General features: G+C 40.3%; 1 protein-coding gene across 1 annotated transcript in view; it reads right to left on the bottom strand.

Moving 5' to 3' along the window:
* The window catches only part of NUBP1 (nucleotide binding protein 1), an 858175-nt gene extending 841957 nt beyond the window's left edge, over nucleotides 1-16218 (bottom strand). Inside the window, exon 1 of the mRNA XM_044089138.1 lies at nucleotides 16118-16218. Coding sequence (XP_043945073.1) covers nucleotides 16118-16148 — 31 coding nt within the window. The 5' untranslated portion in view covers nucleotides 16149-16218. The remainder of the gene's footprint in view (nucleotides 1-16117) is intronic.
* Between the last annotated feature and the right edge of the window lie 4543 nt (nucleotides 16219-20761).

Here is a 20761-nt window from a genome sequence, read left to right as displayed (position 1 = left end):
GGCAAGAATTAAGGTTCAAATACCTAAAGTATACCATCAGAAAGAGAAGAAAAAATATATAAATACAGTAAAATATACATCACATTCTAAATGCATATCAGTGTTAAATCAAAAGTACAGATCTACAGATGTAAACAGACAAAATATAAATACAGTAAAATATACATCACATTCTAAATGCATATCAATGTTAAATCAAAAGTACAGATCTACAGATGTAAACACACAAAATATAAATACAGTAAAATATACATCACATTCTATATGCATATCAATGTTAAATCAAATCTACAGATGTAAACAGACAAAATATAAATACAGTAAAATATACATCACATTCTATTAGGCCTTTCCATAGTACAACTGCCCTTCTATCCTTTTCTGACTCCATAAACAAAAATCTTAACAATAACACTTGTTCTTCTGCATTATTTATTGACCTTTCAAAAGCCTTTGATATGGTCAACCATAACATCCTTATAGACATTCTAAAAGCCCAATCTCTTGACCCACAAGCATTACAATGGTTTAAATCCTATTTGGAAAACAGACAGCAAGCAGTAATGTGGGATAATAATCTGTCTAAATCCCTCCCTGTGAACACTGGAGTACCCCAAGGCTCTATTTTAGGACCTCTACTCTTCTCATTGTTTATTAATGACCTACATACCAATATTCCTCAGGCCACCTGCATACAATATGCAGATGACTCCACTTTAATTTGTTCAGCCAAGTCCATAACCTCTCTCCAGTCTCTCACCCAAACAGTATTTAACAGTGTTGAAAATTGGTTCATGCAACACTGCCTCCTCCAGAACCCCAAAAAAACAAAGTTATTGCTCTTTGCTCCAACTCATAAGTCACCTCAACTGCACTTCACAATAACCTCTAACAATGCAACTAACATATCCCCAGACACCTCTACCCGTCTACTAGGAGTAACAATTGATAATAACCTTAGTTTTGATGACCACATTAACTTTACTATAAAGTCAGTCAACAAAAAACTAGGCACTCTTTGCAGAATCAAACCTTTCCTTTCCCCTTCAGCCAGAATAACTATTGCCCAGACCCACCTTATCTCTACCCTGCTCTATGCTTCAGCAATATATACTAATCTATCAAAAATAACCTTACCAAACTCTCCACTAGTTACAATAACATAGCCAGATTTGCCACTGGCACCACCTTTAGAACTCTCCACTGTCTTAACCTAAAACAACTGGGATGGGTAGAATTGCAGAACCAACTACTTTATCAACAAATTGTTATCACCCAAAAGATCCTTTACCACCCTAAAAATACCCCTATCCTCACTAACCTGATTGCACCCTACAAAAATCTTGCTATACTACGCTCAGCTAATAAGCTCCTAGTTTCCACTATTAAGTCAAATAACAAGACTGGAGACTCACTTTTCACCAACTCAGTAGGGAAAATGTGGAACCTGCTTCCTACTGAACTTTCCTCCCTTGCTTCCACTATTCTTTTTAAAAAGCATCTGAAAGAATACCTTGCAACTCACTGGCTGTGCCCCTGCTCTAACCCAGACTGATACCTCTTTCATCTCCTGCTCTCTCTATACCTCTCTACTCTACTGTTTTCATCTCACCTATCTGTAGTACTAAAAAAAAACTTCCTTAATTTTATGTTTTTTGTTCTCTGTATTTAATCTTAGCTTAAACCTACTAAGTTACTCTGTAAAACTTTTGTTCTCACCTATGTAGCTAATGTATTGTAATTCACTTGGCTATTACTATATATTGTATTTATATTATTTAGTCACTGCTGATGGTTGGAGCTTTTCTCCCCGGGCCTCTACTGAAAATGGACATATATCCAGTTAGACTAGCTTGGTCAACAAATGTAAAATAAATAAATAAATGCATATCAATGTTAAATCAAAAGCACAGATCTACAGATGTAAACACACAAAAAAAATAACATGAGGTAAACACAAAAATTATAAATAAATAAAACTGTACATGAAAAATATGTAATTCTAAAATAAAGTTCAGTCATCCTTGTTTTCTGAAACTTTTAAAGGTATCTGAAACAACTTTTGTCCTTTCCTCATCACCTTAACTTATTTTATCCAAGTCTATCAGGGTATGCCAAATTAGCTTAGTTGCCATTCCTGTAGCATCCCTAAAACCTCTTCTTATTTCTCACATCACAACCTTTAATAACCTTTCCTCATTTCAATAATAACCCGTCTATCTGTATTTGATTAGACTGGTTATCCCGCCTATCTGTACTTGATTAGACTGGTTATCCCGCCTATCTGTATTTGATTAGACTGGTTATCCCGCCTATCTGTATTTGATTAGACTGGTTATCCCGCCTTCCCAAACATCACTCTTTATTGGGTCTGGTTATCCCTTCTTCCTAAACGTCACTCTTTATTGGGTCATATGATTTCATTACTTTTTTTCCATTTCTTCTCTTCTTAAATCTCAAGTTTTCAAATAATCAGTTCTGTCACCCTCCTGTATTACCTTTCATAAATGAATGACATCTACCTTACCGCAATCTCAGATGTCCGTGTCTAGTATACAAGATGTCAGATTCCAAAGAAATGGAGTAGAGCAGCACACAGCCTCTGCTATCCCACTGTTGTTATTCCCCGAGATTTCCACCCTATTCCATGGGATATCCTCATCCAGGGGGCAGGGATTCACCCAGTTCAATACTGTGCAACGCTGAGGTACTGAAATTCCAGGAATCCTACTACGGTTGGAACAGGTAATCAGATTCAACAACATTCAATGTTGAGAAGTCTCATGATCCATGCCTGGTATAACTCAAACGTAGCCAAGGACTCAGTGGTAGCCAAGGACTCAGTGGGGCCGCTGAGTCCATACGCAGTTGGCCTGCTACAAAGTTCTACCTGTATGGCAGGATCTGGTATAACATGTAGGTTCTCTGCCTGCAGCAATACATTTAAAATACAGATGGTGGTACACAGTCATGAAGCCATCAGCATAGAAGCCCCAGCTGCGCCTGCAGGTCAAACTGCTAAATCCAGGTATGACGTGACATACATGCAGAGCCACTAGCCTACTGGGACATTAAACCTCTTTCAACAAGTTGAACACTGCAAGCCGTTCCTCACAGGCATTCGAGAAAGACACCTAGTACACCAAACCATGCATGTGCACAGTCCCAGGCACTACTGTCCTGGCTCCCAAAACATGCAGTATAACTCCACCTGTATGTGGAACTCGGTACTGCGGTCAGTCAAGCATCCTACCAGATATGGCCTGCATTACTCAGTCTACATAGGTTCATACTAGGCTATCTGCCCTAGGACATTTATAAGCCTAGCCAGAATGTGTTTGGCTTTCGCCACCCATTTTAAATTTATTTTGCTATGCCCTTTTTCGAGGTTAGTATACTGTGCCTCTGTCTAACAGTGACACAGAAGTGATACCTGGGGTAAACCTACGATCTCCCATCCACTCATCAAGATTCCTCTTGAAGAGAGTCAATGAGGGACTCTGCCTAACCTGGACTGGGATTTTATTCCAGAGTGAAGGGAGCCTCTGGGTTATGAATCTGTCCCTCCAGCATGTCCTATATTTCAGTGCTGAGGTTCAAGTCTCTCGAGCGTGTAGCTCGTTGGGATTTGGGATTTGGATTTTCTGAGGTGCAGCATGTCCATTAATTCCGGGTTGGACATGGATTTATACGTCAGGCACAGATCGCCTCTGAAAAGGTGGTATGCCACTGAGTAGAGCTGGAGTTTCTTTAACGGGCAGATATGGCATTTGTTTGAGCCCTTTGATCCTCTTGGTGAGGTACTTTTGGGGTCTTTCCGGTTGCTGCAGGTGTCTGGTAAGGTACATCCCAAAAGGGGTATTGTACTCAATTATGGGCCTGATGAGGGATGAGTAAAGAGGCATAATGACCTCCCCTGATCTAGATGCGAATCCCTTCATGATTAGGTGGGCTATATAAAATGTTTTTCTAACCACTTTGGCCACGTGGTTATCAAATGAGAGATTGCTATCAACTTGGGTCCCCAGGTCCCTAATTACTTCTTCTGTACTTAATGGATTACCACCTATGTGGTAATTTGTGGGAACTTTGTTTTTGCCAAAGGGGATGACTATACACTTTTTGGTATTTAGCTTGAGGCCATGGCTCTGGCACCAGTTGTCTGTTTCTATGAGGCCCTTTTGGAGGATGCTTGTGTCGGCTGGAGAGTCGATTATGGCGCCCAGTTTGCAGTCATCTGCAAACTTGGTCAGCCACAGTCCTTCCGTGTCGGCCTGTACCTCCGAGAAATATATACTGAACAAGAGAGGTCCCAGGACTGAGCCTTGTGGGACAACACTTGTAACTGGTTTGGAGTCTGACATGGCTCCAGCAATTCTAACCATGGGGGTTCTGTCCTTGAGCCAGTTTGCAATCCATCTAGTAACACAGGGGTTTATATTTAAGCTGGTGAGCTTATCTATAATGCCTGAGTGGGGTATTGTATCGAAGGCTTTTGCGAGGTACAGGTAGGCTGTGTGGACCACTTTCCCCTCGTCAATGGCCTCGGTGACTGTTTCAAAGAAATCAACCAGGTTTAAGAGGCAGGATCTGCCCATAACAAAGCCGAACTGGGTAGGATCCAGTGTCTGTAGGTTCCCAATATCTTTATTTATGAGGTCCATGATGATCCTTTCCATAGCTTTGCAGACCAAGCTAGTCAGGCTTATGGGGCGATAGTTTCCAGGATCCGTTGAGGCACCACCTTTATGGAGAGGGACCACTGTTGCTGTACGCCACTCTTTGAGCACATATCCTGTAGTAAGGCTGAGATTGAACAGTAGTTTTATGTTTGGGTTTAGCTCTTCTTGGAGTTCATGTAGAACGCAGCCCGGGACACCGTCTGGTCCCATTGATGCTGTGTTTTTTTGCTTTGGAGAGGGCGGCTCTTACCTGAGCGTCTGAGATGTCAGGGGGACAGCACTCTGCTGGGATAGATATTTGCCCTTTGGTGGGAGGGGGGTTTGCGCTGAACCTGTCAGCTAGGATGTTGGCAATGTCTGTGGGTTTGATGTATTTTTTTGTCATTTTGGACTAATTCTGAGCATATCTGGGAATTACCACCCAGGTTCCTAACATAACTAAAGAAAGCCTTGTGATTATCCTTAGTGTCCTGTGCAATTTTTCTCTCGAAGCTGGCCTTAGACAATTTTATGAGTGCCCGTAGTTTTTTTGCTAACACTGATCAGTGATGCCTTCACTTTTTGGGATTTTGCTCTATCATTTAGTAGCTTCCTCCTTCTATTGTATAGTTTGTTTATGGCTGGGGTCCACCAGACAGGACGCCTGCCTTTGGAGGATTGGGTCTTGGTTTTATTGCCTTTGGAGGATTGGGTCTTGGTTTTATTTGGGATCGCATGATCCATGCATTCCTGAAGGTGTTCACAGAATGCGTTTATAAAGGATTCTGCGGTCTGGGCCGTATTTTCCACAGGCCCGGGGGCTTTGAAGGATTCCACCTCGGTTTTGAGGAGTGTGAAATTTGCTTTAGAGAAGTTTTTCACTGTGGTTTTCTGGGCAGGGGGTGGGGTCGGGATGTGAATATCCAGTGAGATTAGTTTATGGTCTGATCTTACCAGTGAGGGATACACTTCTGGTCTGGAGCACAGAGTCCCCAATGTTGGTGATGATCAGGTACAGTATGTTTTCCCCTCTTGTGGGAGTGGTAACAAGTTGTTTTGTAGCATTTGAGTTTATAAATTCTAGGAACCTTCTTGAGGCAGAGCTGTCCTTTGCCAAAAAAAAAAAAGAGTCCCACTGAGTGCAACAAGCTTTTACAACGATTCAGCCTTGTACACTGGCAAGGTGTACACTTGTGAACTCTGCCAGAGATGTAGAATTCTGAATTAATTTGGCACAGTGAGCCCATTTCCCCTTTTGGAATAATCCATAGGTCTCTGGTGGTCCCTATTAGCACACATTGAATGGGGAATGGCAGAACCCTAACTTTTGTAGCTGGATGTGGAGTAATGGCTTAGCATATCAAAGCAAAGTCCTTTTGAAAACTGACCCATGGTATCATGATGCCATCAAAGCCCTTCAGACACTTTCAAACACTAACATATCTTTACGGCAGCAATTAAATGGCTCATTACAAATGTACTGTATAACAGACGATATTTCAACTGTCTCTCAACATTTATAAAGTTATTTACATATGATGACCACAGACTTCCAACTTAGTGTCTTTTTTAGCAGTTAACTAGGTAAGCCCACTGGACACAAGTGACTTATTTCAAGAGCAACACAAGTGACTTATTTCAAGAGCAACACAAGAGCACTGCCTGTTAACTGACTTACAGTGTGTCAAACAGCAGGCAAATGGAGATGGAGAGACTCGAACCCTATAACTTAACAGCTCAGAGCTTTAATGCTGTACACTAACAGCCAGACTCCAAGGGAGAAAAAAATCCAGAAAAAACAGTGTCAGGCAAAACAATATATAAGACATTGAGCAGAACTTTAACTAACATTTATTTAACAGGAAAGTCCAACTTGGAATAAGCCAATTTTCAGCGGAGACTGGGGAGAAATGCTCCAGACACGTCTCGGGGAAAAAATAATTACCAAATTAATAAATCTAAGTAAATGAAGAACAAAAATTATTTTAAACAATTTTTTTGGAACCAAAAGTGTGATGATAATGATGCAAAAGCTGTGTATAGGAAAAAGTTCTACTATCAAAGTAGATTTCCACTGTCCTTTAATGGTCTTGAGGTTTGGGCAGTAACTGACAGACTGAGATCACAGATATAAGCAGCATAAATCTGGAGTCTCCCTCATGAAACAGTAAGTAGCTTACAATCTAGGAGGATCCTGTGGTACAGCCATTGCTCCTCCACATTGACAGCAGATAACTGAGGTGATTTGGAACCTTTTGAGAATGGACCCCAAGAACCTTCCAATATGGGTGCACCAGAGACAGACCACAGGAAAGAAGACTGCTCCTGTGAAGCCCCATGACAAACATGAAGGATTTTGTCTCATAACTGTCTTGGAGTATCTGCAAATCCCACAGGAGGAGCTGGAGCTCAACCATGCTCAGCTCACTACCACTGTGATCGTCATGAGAAAGAGTTGTTCAGAAAAAAAAAATGAAACTATCCAGAACTGATTACAAAGGGATGAGGAACAGAAACCATGAGTCAAGTTGATAATTTTTGTCAAAAAATATACAATTAAAGATGATGTAACCAAAAGTCTAACAGAAACAGAGAGGGCATATAAAATATCAGAAAAAGTGATACCACTCCATAATGGCATCTCCAGCAACTGAGGAAAAAGGTCTTCAAGAATATCTCAAGGTATACTTGGCAGACATTTGCCACACTGCAAGTGGTAGTCTGTCCCAAAACTTATCAATGTGGGCAGATAAGTGAGAGGTGAGAATATATCCTTGGACCAAGTATAGTTGTGAAAAGCTAATGAGCCAGCCTAAGGTCATAATGTGGTGTGGGCCATTCCAGTACGCAAGCAAGTGAGGGGCAGATAGGGTCATTTAGTATTTATTTAACATTTGTTGACCGTAAAATTCCAACTAGGACAGAGCCTATTTTCAGTGGAGGCCCGGGGAGAAGTGCTCCAGACGCATATCTTTGGAATGTGGGAGGAAACCGGAGTACCCAGAGGAAAATGACAGGCTTTAGAATGGTGACCTTATTTAATTAATTAATTAATTAATTAATTAATTAATTAACTAAAATTTCTTTACTGAGAAAGTCAGACTTGGAACAAAGCCAATTTTCAGTAGAGGCCCTGGGAAAAATGCTCCAGATGCATGTCTTTGTTACATGGGAGGAAACCAGAGTACCCAGAGAAAACCCACACGAACGTAGGGAGGACATGCACACTCCACACAGAAGGCACTCCAGTCAAGAATCGAACCAGAGAACCTCTTCCACACAGGCGACAATGTTGCCAATGCACCACTGTGCCATCCACGTACTGCAAATCTATCAACCATATTATAAACCCTGCTGTACTTCATAAATAAGGGGAGACTGAAGGTTAGTGAATATAAGAGAAAAAAGTCTGTAAGAAGACAACTGATGTAGTACAGAGTCAAAACTCCAAGTAAGAAAGGTCTGAGCTCTGCAGTGACATCCATGTTCTAATTTGAACAACTTAGTACAATATTTATATTTTTTTCCCATAAAAACTGTAGGACATCATTCAGTGATAATAAAAGAAAAAATATACATTATAAATCCATTAATTAAAACCAATTACTTAATGAATTTGCTTTTGTTTATTGGGAAAGTCCATCTGGGAACCAAAATGCACATTTTCAGCACAGGCCCTCGAAGAAAAGCTCCAAAACAAGGACAGAAACATATTTTTGACAATTTAAAATAAAACTGTCAATAAACATTATCTACAAAGTATTTCAAAGTAAACTGTCAACAAACATTATTTACAAAGTTGTTGTTGTTGGTCTTTTTGGCTTTTCCCGGTTAGGGGGTCACCACAGCGAAACTCCGGTCCGCTAATGACTGGCAGTCGATTTTTTTTTTATGGTGATGAGTTGCCAGCCTGACACCCAACCTTCAGTGAAGGCACACCCATTCACGAAGTATTTCAAAGTAAACTGTCAACAAACATTATTTACAAAGTATTTCAAAGTAAACTGTCAACAATCATTATTTACAGAGTATATCAGATTAAGGAAATACATGTTTTCACGATATTGTGAGTGGAATCAAAAGCACTATATTAATATACTTGCAGAGTACCCACAGTGGCTAGAGGTGGACATGCACACTTCAAACTGTAGGTGTGGTACAGCTGCATCGTTTATTAGTTTCCAGGTGAAATTTTACAGTGGATTTCAATTGTTGCAGGCTATTTAAAAGCCTGATGTGGTTTAGAAGTTTGTTCCATGCTTCGAAGATGGTGACAGAGAATAGCGAGTCACTGTAATAATTACTAGACTTATTAGCAAAAGTTGGTTACAGTTCTGAGAATCTTGGGGTTCTATTAGGCACATGTCATTGGATGAGATTTGACAGTGATGGTGTTTTAAGTGGATGCTGTTCTGTTTTGTGTGATGTGAGTAGCTGGGACGGGGTAATGTGTTGAGAAAGTTCAAGGTAGTTGACAGTACTGAGTGCAGTACAGCACACTGATGGAAACATTTTGGAAGGCTGCAGGTGAATTTGCTAATTTTGTTACAGGTGCTTTCTAGTTTGTGTTTCGTAGAAGAGTTGAAATTTGTGAATATTGCTCAGGCATATAGGTGGGTAAGAAGGAGAAACATTTCATGCAAACAGTTACACCATCAGAGCAAACAGCATCTTAGGAAAGAAGTGTCATAAACCATGTCCCAGCCTACAATTAATGCTTCAGGGGACTCATTTTCATTATAAATATGGATTTATTTATTTATTTGCTTATTTATCCATTTATCTTTGTTTACGAAGAAAGTCCAACTGGGACTGATACCATTTTCAGCGAAGACCCAGGGAGAAAAGTTTCACAGCTATTACAAAATATAAAGCACAGAGAACATTACAAAAAAAATACATAAAGTAATATAGTAGGAGTTTTTCACTGCACAAGGAGAAAAAATCTGTACAGTTTTTACAATTACAAAATACGGAATATATTCACTTTACATACTCGTATTAAAACATCATGGCATTTGTCATTGTGAATCAGATATGTATTTACATTAAAACTGTTTACAGTTTAGGTTCTACAGTTGAAATGACAAACATAGTATATAGCAAAAATGAAAATATACAGTTACTAGAAAGACAGATATACATGTTTAGAGATACGTTAGAAATATGCTCAGATGTTATGTCATTTAACTATTCTAAAAATGAAGTTTCAGGAGTAAAGTAGGTATAGAGTTTGTACAGGTTGTAGTTTTGGTTGTTAATATGTTTGTTTTATAAACAATAAGAAACTCACGCAACTTACATTTGATCTTACACAGAGAAGCTTCAAAACTAAAACAAAGCATTACAGTCACGCTGAAGGGATTTAGCTTTTCCAACAGTAACAGACATCAAATGTATGAAAACATGTTTAAATGGAGGTATTACCAAAAATAAGATGCAGTGGGTCCATACAGAGGGAGCCTTTTAAAAGTCAAGAATTTGGGAAGATGATGACCCCGAATTCAGCATATGGGGTTTAATACAGTGCCAAATGTTTAAGAGGAAGAAACTTTAGGGGAGGGAAAAATTCTGCTCTGAGGGTTGCTTGAGGCCAGAAGGACACGTTTCAGGTCCTTCCTCTAGATCATAGTTCTTTCTCACTATTTGTATGACATCTTGCCCCAGTGAGGATACAGTTATTTTAAGCCCCTTGTTGTAGACATTTCAACCACCAGTGCCATAGTTAGCAGTGAACAGACACAACTTAGCCCACCATTGTCTGTCACACACTGCTATCCTGAGCAGAGTTAGCTCAACCATTACACACCTTGGCCAAATTCTGTTAGATATATCTTGTAGGTCTATTTTAACTAAACTCAGCTTGGAAAACTGCTAAAATATGTGTGTGATTCCATCTCCCCAAAGAAGAGTCCTGAAATCTCCAACTTTCAGAGGACACCCAAGAAACATCTTAGCTATAAAGGATGATGTATAAAACATTTATGAAAGCACTTCACATGAAAATTTGAAACCTTCACGATCTTGCTGCATAACATGAGCTAGGTTAACAGGTTATTATTAATAACGTGTAGGAAAAGTTCAGCATATATGCACTCTGTTTTTGAGAACTGTTTTTGTTAATTCAAAAATCATTTCCTTTACTAGACTATAAGGAAGATTAATTTGATTTCTAGGTTCACAAAATCTCGGAGGGCCAGCAGGCAATTTTGTTTATTGGTAAATGGCTCTTCAGTGTTATGTGACATCATGGCTTTAACTGCTGGAGTGATACAGAGAAGACTGGACATTTCTTGCTGTGCTTCTCAACAGGAACCAGAGTATGAAGAATTGCTAAAAAGATATTAGTAATGTACTGTATTGCCTCACAGACTGACACTTCAGAACAGCCAAACTTATGGGATTTAGAACATTACTTAAACATGTGTCTGGAGCGTTTCTCCCCAGGCCTCCATGGAAAAATGGCTTTGTTCCAAGTCGGACTTTCCTGGTAAACAAATGTTAAATAACTAAATTACTGAAATGTTCAGGATCAAATTGTTTAACATTTTCTGAACCACATGTGTCTTATGGACCTTTCTGTGATATTAGAATACAAACCCAGGTAAAGCACTTTTTTTAAATTAATCAACCAAACAATGATCAAAACATGAACAACTGAATGGATAAGTTAGAACATAACTAAACTGCAAACACATGTAAGCTGGAGCAGCACATGTTGCAACATGTTTGCCAGATCAGCAGAATTGTGTCCTTTTCTGGTGTTGGTGCAACCTCAGAAGATTACATTTACACATATGAGCATGTGAGGCCAAATTCCCTTTCCTAAAGAACTATTAATTTATTTATGCAGTTATTTATTTACTTGACATTTGTTAACCGGGTTAGTCCGAATGGGCAACAGCCCCTTTTCAGCGGAGGTCCGAGGAGAAAGCTCCAGTAGTAGAAAAGACAGTAAATAACATGGTAAAATAATTACAAAGAACTACAGTTTTAAAGAACAAATAGGCTAACAGTAAATAAGGTCAATTATTACAGGTGAATAATATTGTATAAAGAAAAAAAAACTAAACTTAACACGTACAACTATGTCAAATGTAAGTCAGGTAAAACAGCATAATGAGACTGTACAATATGTTAAACATAATAGCATACAGCCACTTACAAGTAAAGATAGGATGATAGATGAAGGAAGAATAAATGAAAGAAGAGGTCACCAGCTAGGGAAAAGAAATAAAATGGAGAGACATACAGAAGTTATAGTATAGAATATAGAGAGGAGAAGACTCCAGGTAGGAAAGAGTTGTAAAGGAAAGTCAGGCAAAACACTATGATAGTAGAAGTTGAGGACAACATACAGGTTAGTAGTGTGATTTTGGTCTATAGAGGAAGCAGCATAGAGAAGAAAGCAGGGATTATGTTGGGCCATTACAAAAGCATGACCATGATTTACAGAGGTTATCTTTTAGTGCTATTTTAAACGTTCTAGGATTAAAGATAGATCTGATATTTAGTGGCAATTTGTTCCAAGCATTTGCTATGGAATAGCTGTAAAGTAGTTTGCCAATCTTTTTTGGGCCTGTAAAGTTGCAGAAGGTTCTGTTGAGAGCTATGGAGAGCATGGCTGGGAGTGTAAGGCTCAATGAGAATAGACAGAGAGGGGCAGGATGAAAGTTCATGAAAGCCCGAATGACCCATGAGAAGCTGGGGTAGCAGGATTTGGTGATGAAATTCCAGCCATTGCAAGTTTTGAGTTATGCAGTGATGAGTGTGATAAGGTTGGTTGGAGGCACATTTTGCAATTTTGTTGCAGGTAAGTTCTAATTTAATCAGAAGATTAGATTGGAGATGTGTGAGTATAGGGGCTGCATAGAGTAATGTGGGAAGTAAGAAGGTTTGTGCAAGGGAAAGCCTTGAAGCATTTGTGAGAAATTTTTTGTGTCTGTACAGAAGCCCAAGTTCTTGATGATTTTTTTAATGCAATTGAGTGTGTAGATTTTAGGTGGTTATCAAGAACAATACCCAAGAGTTTTATATACGAGAACTACATAAAGAGATTTTCTATCATAGTTTCACTATTGAGAGAATGGCTTCTGATAGTGAATCAATCTGATCTTCCTTCCTGATGCTTGGATAGCCCCAGGATGTGATTACATGTACAGAACAGAAGTGTCACAAAGCATATGGGTAGTGTTGACAGAGAATGGATTTTACCAAGTGCCAATGTGCAGTGGTACAAACGTGCAAAATGAAGGAGAAGCCTGTGATTAACAGAGAAGCATCCTGCCAGATCACTGAAGATGTTTGCAAGGCTGTATCACCAAAAGTATCTTTTAGGATGACATTATAATGTTCCCTGGTACAGGTAAAGGTTCATAAGCTGGGTGTATGGCAATTACAAGTGGGCTGGACTGCTCTGCTTTCTGCTGAGGATGCTAAACCTGAAGAGTAAACATTTTAAGTCTGAAGCTTTTTTGTTGTGGTTTAGGAAGTGTCTGATTCAAGCACTGGAGCTTTTGTTTGAGTAATATATGCAAAGGTTAATTCTATCAATACTTTTAATGAACTATATGGATGGGTGAATCAGCTTTATTGACAAAAGATAAAATGTGCCATCAGTTAGATATGATACACACCTTTACTGAGAAAGGCAATTCAAGTGTGTTTCTTCTTTACTGTTCGTTGTGCTGGAAGAATGACATTTGTACTTTATTCCGGCAACTGCTTTATAATATGATTGGCAGCATAGATTTGTAATTTTGTATAGAATGACTATGAACTGCTACCATAAGGTGCTAGGGAAAATATTGGTACTTACATATTATCGCAACCAGATCTGCAAGGGGCAGAAATTCATAATGGGTGTCCGAAGTTATTAATGGTAGCCTTAAAATGGCTGTGTTTACTACCAAGTATTACTGTCCCACATTGTGTCTGACTCAAGAAGAGGAATAACACATCTTGGGTTTATCATGGACGTACGTCTCCAACGGGAGTCAATGGGACAGTGCAAAAGGCCGACAGCTGATTCACAGTGTTCGTAATGCAATAGATTCCTTGCAAGCCACTGTGACCATTTATGCTCTGTTGTTTTAACACAGTGACACTCTTGGTTTTACCTTGTTTTTTTTGCACGCCGTGCTATGTACATGCACAGACTTTCTCATAGTACTTCCAAGCAGTGAAAAAAGTACATTCGGTGTACAGCATTCACTTAAGAAATAGCTTTTTTTACATGTAATATAACTTTGATTTATTCCTGTACTGCCTTCGTTTCTGCCATGAAGTGTATTTTACCAGATGCTTCCTAAAAATGTGGATGAAATGTACAAAAGAAAGTGGTCCTTTTTCACATGGCTGACAAGCAGCATGCATGTTTATTGAATGGCTCATTAACTTTGGTGGGGATTTGACGCAAGCCAGGAAGAGGAATTTTTCCATTATTCCTCTTACACATCTATAAAGACCGTGTGGGAGTAGTAATTAACACTTCATCGGACCCTTTTCAGGTTAGCAGTCAGTTTCACAAAAACATTGCACATTTCTGGCCCTTGTAAATCTATGTACAACAGAAACAGTTAATTGTCTTGAGCTCTTGCTACGACTACTTTACTGCACTGCTCACCTTTAAAAAGTTTAAGTCGTGAACAAAAAATAAGCAACATGCTGTCAGTAAAGTGCCTAAACATTCAATACCACAATGTTTTTAACATTTTGTGGATAACACTGCAGAAAAGAAACTGTCCTGGTAAAGAAAATAGACTATATGACATTTTAACAACATTAATGAACCGATTTCATGATTGGGAAGCAACCAGTAGTGGTGTGAAAAATCTGGTTGCGATAATACACAAGTACCAAAATATCTGTAGTGCATAAACTGTTTGGTAGTGGATAAAGTGTTCGGGGAAAATGTCTGAGGTGCTTTGCCATAAGAGGAAGTTTAATCCATTTTGGGCAGTTTACCTGGAGACACATTGTTGCATGGTTCCCCATTTCCTTTTAATCTACAGTTGGAATTGAGAGCTTTGGTATGTTTACTTATCAGACAAGTTGAGACTACTTATCAAGAATTGATCATCTTGTTTCCAGATTCTGCAGCAAATGTATAATACATGGACCATGTATTTTATGTTCTCTGTTTGCCAAATATACATATTTATATTTGAACATAGCATAGGCCAACTAGGCAGCTACCTAGGGCGTCTTTCTAGCAGGGGCACTTTTCCATTAATCTGGATAGTATAGGTAGGCCAGGATGCGGGCACAGGGTGGTGTTGGGGGAGCTTTGGAGACATTTTGCCTAGAGCACCAGTTGACCAAATGCCAGTCCTGTATTTGAAACAAAAATCTTCAAATACTCTCATCCGCCTGTGTAGTTTCGAATGAGTTTCAGTGGTGTTGGGTTGTCTCGGACAAACAATAATGCAGAGGCATGGTACAGGAGGGATAGCTGTTTTATGGTTAAAGGGATGGTGGACCTAAATGCTGTTATACATTCAGAGCAAAGTACAGTGAGTGATGGCTGGAGTAGGTTTATCAATGAAAAGGGGGAAAAAAGCGTATTGATTAGGAAGGAAGTTTACATCATGTGGCTTCATGCTGTAAATTATTCAGGATTTTCTACATTAACTACGAATAATCTGAAATGACTGGTTAGTAACATTAGTGCTTTTATAAGCCGTTAGAGTAATGGTCCTGTCCTGCAATGAATACTGTGGGGGGATTTTCTGTTAAAATAACAGGCACGCTGATATGGAAGTAACTTTCGATGGTTACCTGTTTTCTATTAATGTAGACGGCTCTGTTGCTGGATTCAAACTAAATCCAATTTTGCGACATTTTAGATGAGGGCGTAGTGAAGGTGGGATTAAACAGGCAAGTGGAAGCATTAGCTAAGGAGTACTATCTAATGAAAGTTAGTTTTTCAATGAAAAGGAAAGACCGTGTTGACTAGAAGGGAAGTTTACAAGCGGCTTCTCACTGCACGAGTTTAAAAACACCACTAAAACCACGTACTTAAGGATTTAAAGATCGGGGCACACATCAATTAAACACGCATTTAAGAGTGTAGTGCACCCTACAATTTAAACCATAAACGAAAATTAGCAACACTTTTGATGTCTTACAGCTGATTAGGCGGCTCCTTGGTCAGTCGTATTGAAAGGTGACTACCAGATAAACTGTTGACCAAATTTATAAAACACTTTTAAGGAGCTCCTAACCCCAATTTATTAACAGGATCATATGAACCAAAACAACAATTCGTTATGACATTATGTCAGATGTCTCAACTACACATCTCGGAACCATGACGCACGAAGTCATCAATACAATTATCAAATCCTCAAATACCCATTCCTGCATAATACCAATTTAAGCAGACCGAACCATAATTCCCAAGTAACTGTCTAACGGTTGTTTTCATAAAACATCTATTAACACATTGCACTCACGTTCCGGTGCATTACTAGGAACGTCGGACATATTTTCTACCAGCGGTACTTCCTGGTTCGGGCGCAACTGGAAATCCTTTCCCTGCGATGTTAAAAAGACTCTTGTAGTCTTTTCACTTTATATGGGTGGTGTTTGGAAGTTGACTCATATTTTTGAGCGTGTCATACCCTTTCACCTCCTTGCTTGAAATCATTAGACAAAGACATAATACTACGCATACAAAGGATTAAATCAGGAAAAACGTTCAAATATCACTCTAATTAATTTAATATAATAGAACAAAACGGAAACATCCAAGTATTAAAAAGCACAACCCTTGCCTTTAAAAATAATAGCAGAGGAACATTTTCTTACTGTTCATAGTAATTTTTTTAATACAACGCCATATATACACTTGGTGTACCGGTGTAGTGAGTATTTACATAGTCTTACTAAGTCACCATCATCATCTTTCGGCTGTTCCCTTTAGGGGTCGCCACAGCAGATCATCTTTTCCATTTCTTCCTGTCCTCTGCATCTTGCTCTGTCACGCCAACCACCTGCATGTCCTCTCTCACCACATCCATAAACCTTATCTTAGGCCTTCCTCTTTTCCTTTTACCTGGTAGCTTCATCCTTAGTATCTTTTTCCCAATATACTCAGCATCCCTCCTCAGCACATTTCCAAACCAACAATCTTGCCTCTCTGGCGGCTTTGTCTCCAAACCAACAATCTTGCCTCTCTGGCTTTGTCTCCAAACCTTCCAACCTGGGCTGACCCTGTAATATACTTACTCCTAATCCTGTCCACCCTCATCACACCCAGTGCAAATCTTAACATCTTTAACTCTGCCACATCCAGCTCTAACTCCTGCCTTTTTGTCAATGCCACTGTCTCCAACCCATATAACATAGCTGGTCTCACTACCCTCTTGTAGACCTTCCCTTTCACTCTTACTGGTACTCGTCTGTCACAAATCACTCCTGACACTCTTCTCCGCCCACTCCATCCTGCCTGTACCCTCTTCACCTCTCTTCCACACTCACCATTACGCTGAACTATTGATCCCAAGTATTTAAACTCATCCACATTCGCCACCTCTACTCCTTGCATCCTCACCTTTCCTCTATTCTCCCTCTCATTCAAACACATATATTCTGTCTTAGTCCTGCTGACCTTCATTCCTCTTCTCTCTAGAGCATATCTCCATCTCTCCAGGGTCTCCTACACCTGTTCCCTACTCTCACTATAGATCACAATGTCATCTGCAAACATCGTATTCCACGGGGACTACTGTCTGATCTCATCTGTCAACCTGTCAGTCATAGTCTTACTAAGTATTTACCCATAAATAGGTCTCACGTTGTGAGAAACGTCATAAATCTACAAGGAGCAAGGCTAAAATTTTTATTTCAAATATAATTGTTATTGGTTTTTGCAAGTTTCATAAAAAGAAATCAGAAACATAAAAAAAGCACAATACATTATATACAAATAACAGTCTTTGCTATATAAAGAAATTGTAACAGTAAGAGTAAGCATGCATATTATACCATAGTGAAGCAGGAACCAGGCTAAATATTGAGGGCCAAAATGATAGAAGTTGTGATATTGTCTTGCATCAACATGCATTATATAAGCAACAAGACAATCTTGTACAATCTCAGCCTCACTACAGGATATGTGCCAAAAGAATGGCGTACAGCAACAGTGGTCCCACTCCACAAAGGTGGCGCCTCTGTGGACCCTGGAAACTATCGCCCCATAAGCCTGACTAGCCTAGTCTGCAAGGCTATGGAGAGGATCATCATGGAACTCATAAACAAAGACATTGGGGACCTACAGACACTAGATCCTACCCAATTTGGCTTTGTCAAGGGCAGATTCTGCCTTTTGAACCTGGTCGACTTCTTCGAAACAGTCACCAAGGCCATAGATGAAGGGAAGGTAGTCCACACAGCCTATCTGGACCTCGCAAAGGCATTTGACACAATACCCCACTCGGGCATCATAGATAAGCTATCCAGCCTAAATATAAACCCCTATGTCACAAGATGGGTCGCAAACTGGCTCAAAGACAGAACCCACAGAGTCAGAGTTGCTGGAGCCATGTCAAACTCAAAACCGGTCACAAGTGGCGTCCCACAAGGTTCTGTCCTGGGACCTCTTTTGCTCGGTATTTACTTTTCTGAGGTACAGGCCAACGTGGGAGGACTATGGCTCACCAAGTTCGCAGATGACTGCAAACTGGGTGCCATAATCGACTCTCCAGCTGACACAAACATCCTTCAAAAAGGTCTCACAGAGACGGATAACTGGTGCCAGAGCCATGGTCTAAAGCTAAATGCCAAAAAGTGTATAGTCATACCCTTTGGCAAAAACAATGTGCCCACAAATAACCACATGGGTGGTAACCCATTAAGTACAGAGAAAGTAATTAGGGATCTGGGGACCCAAGTTGATAGCAATCTTTCCTTTGACAACCACATTGCCAAAGTGGTTAGAAAGACCTTCTACATAGCCCACCTCATCATGAAAGGATTCACATCTAGATCAAGAGAGGTAATCGTGCCCCTTTATTCATCCCTCATCAGGCCCATCATAGAATACAATGCCCCCTTTGGGATGTACCTTACCCGACACCTGCAGCAATTAGAAAGACCCCAAAAGTACCTCACCAGGAGGATCAAGGGACTCAAACAGATGCCATATGCTGCTCGGTTAAAAAAACTCCAGCTCTACTCAGTTGCATACCACCTACTTCGAGGCGATCTATGCCTGACATATAAAGCTATGTCCAACCCAGAATTAATGGACATGCTCCACCTCAGTAAATCTAAATCCCTTAGAGCCACGCGCTCGAAGGACTTGAACCTCAGCACAGAAATAAATAGAACATGCTGGAGGGACAGATTCCTAACCCAGAGGCTCCCTTCGCTCTGGAATAGAATTCCAATTCATGTTAGGCAGAGCACCTCACTGACTCTCTTCAAGAAGAATCTTGATGAGTGGATGGGGGATCGTAGGTTTGTCCCTGGGATTACTTCCGTGTCACTATTAGACAGAGGCACAGTAAACTAAACTTTAAAAAGGGCACAGTATACTCAAATCAAGGGGTGGCGTAAGCCAAACACAATCGGGCTAGGCTTATAAATGCCCCAGGGCAGATAGCCTAGTATGAACCTATGAACCTATGAACCTATAAGAGTTTTACATGAGCTCCAAGAAGAACTGAACCCTCACTTAAAATCACTATTCAGTCTCAGCCTTACAACAGGATATGTACCCAAAGAATGGCATACAGCAACAGTGGTCCCACTCCATAAAGGTGGTGCCACAACTGACCCTGGAAACTATCACCATATAAGCCTGACTAGCCTGGTCTGCAAAGCTATGGAGCGTATCATCATGGAACTCATAAACAAAGACATTGGGAACCTCCAAACACTGGATCCTACCCAATTCGGCTTTGTTAAGGGCAGATCTTGCCTCTTGAACCTGGTCAATTTCTTTGAAACAGTCACCAAGGCCATAGACGAAGGGAAGGTAGTCCACACAGCCTACCTTGACCTTGCAAAAGCCTTCGACACAATACCCCACTCGGGCATCATAAATAAGCTCACCAGCTTAAATATCAACCCCTATGTCACAAGATGGGTTGCAAACTGGCTTAGGGATAGAACCCACATGGTCAGAATTGCAGGTGTCATGTCATGGGTTAGTACTAGGCTAACTGCCCTTGCGAGCCATTTTAAGCCTAGCCAATTATTCCTTGTGAGACTTAAACCCTGCACCTTGTGTTTGTAAGGCAAACACCTTAACCATTAGGCCACCCTCCTAAGACTCTAAACCAGTTACAAGTGGTGTCCCACAAGGCTCAGTCCTGGGACCTCTCTTGTTCGGTATATATTTCTCTGAGGTACAGGCTAACACAGGAGGACTACGGCTGACAAAGTTTGCAGATGACTGCAAACTGGGGGCCATAATCGACTCACCAGCTGACACAAGCATCCTCCAAAAAGGTCTCACAGAGATGGATAACTGGTGCCAGAGCCATGGCCTAAAGCTAAATGCCAAAAAGTGCATAGTCATCCCCTTTGGGAAAAACAAAGTCCCCACAAATTACCACATAGGTGGTAATCCATTAAGTACGGAAGTAATTAGGGATTTGGGGACCCAAGTAGATTGCAATCTCTCCTTTGACAATCACATTGCCAAAGTGGTTAGAAAGACATTCTATATAGCCCACTTTATCACGAAGGGGTTCCCATCTAGATCAAGAGAGGTCATTGTGCCCCTCTACTCATCACTCATCAGGCCCATAATTGAATACAATGCCCCATTTGGGATGTACCTTACCCAACACCTGCTACAACTAGAAAGACCCCAAAAGTACCTCACCAAGAGGACCAAGGGACTCAAACAGATGCCCTACGCAGTTAGGCTAAAGAAACTCCAGCTCTACTCAGTTACTTACCGCCTACTCAGAGGTGACCTGTGCCTGACGTATAAAGCCATGTCCAACCCAGAATTAATGGACATGCTCCACCTCAAGAAATCCAAATCCATCAGAGCTACACGCTCCAGTGACTTAAACCTCAGCACAGAAATAAATAGAACATGCTGGAGGGACAGATTAATATCCCAGAGGCTCCCTTCACTC

This window comes from Protopterus annectens, chromosome 12.part0 (assembly GCF_019279795.1).
Source record: "Protopterus annectens isolate FY-2018-M chromosome 12.part0, PAN1.0, whole genome shotgun sequence".
NCBI classification, from domain to species: domain Eukaryota; kingdom Metazoa; phylum Chordata; order Ceratodontiformes; family Protopteridae; genus Protopterus; species Protopterus annectens.
The sequence above is the reverse complement of the archived record's forward strand: the minus strand, read 5'-3'. Positions and strand labels throughout refer to the sequence as shown.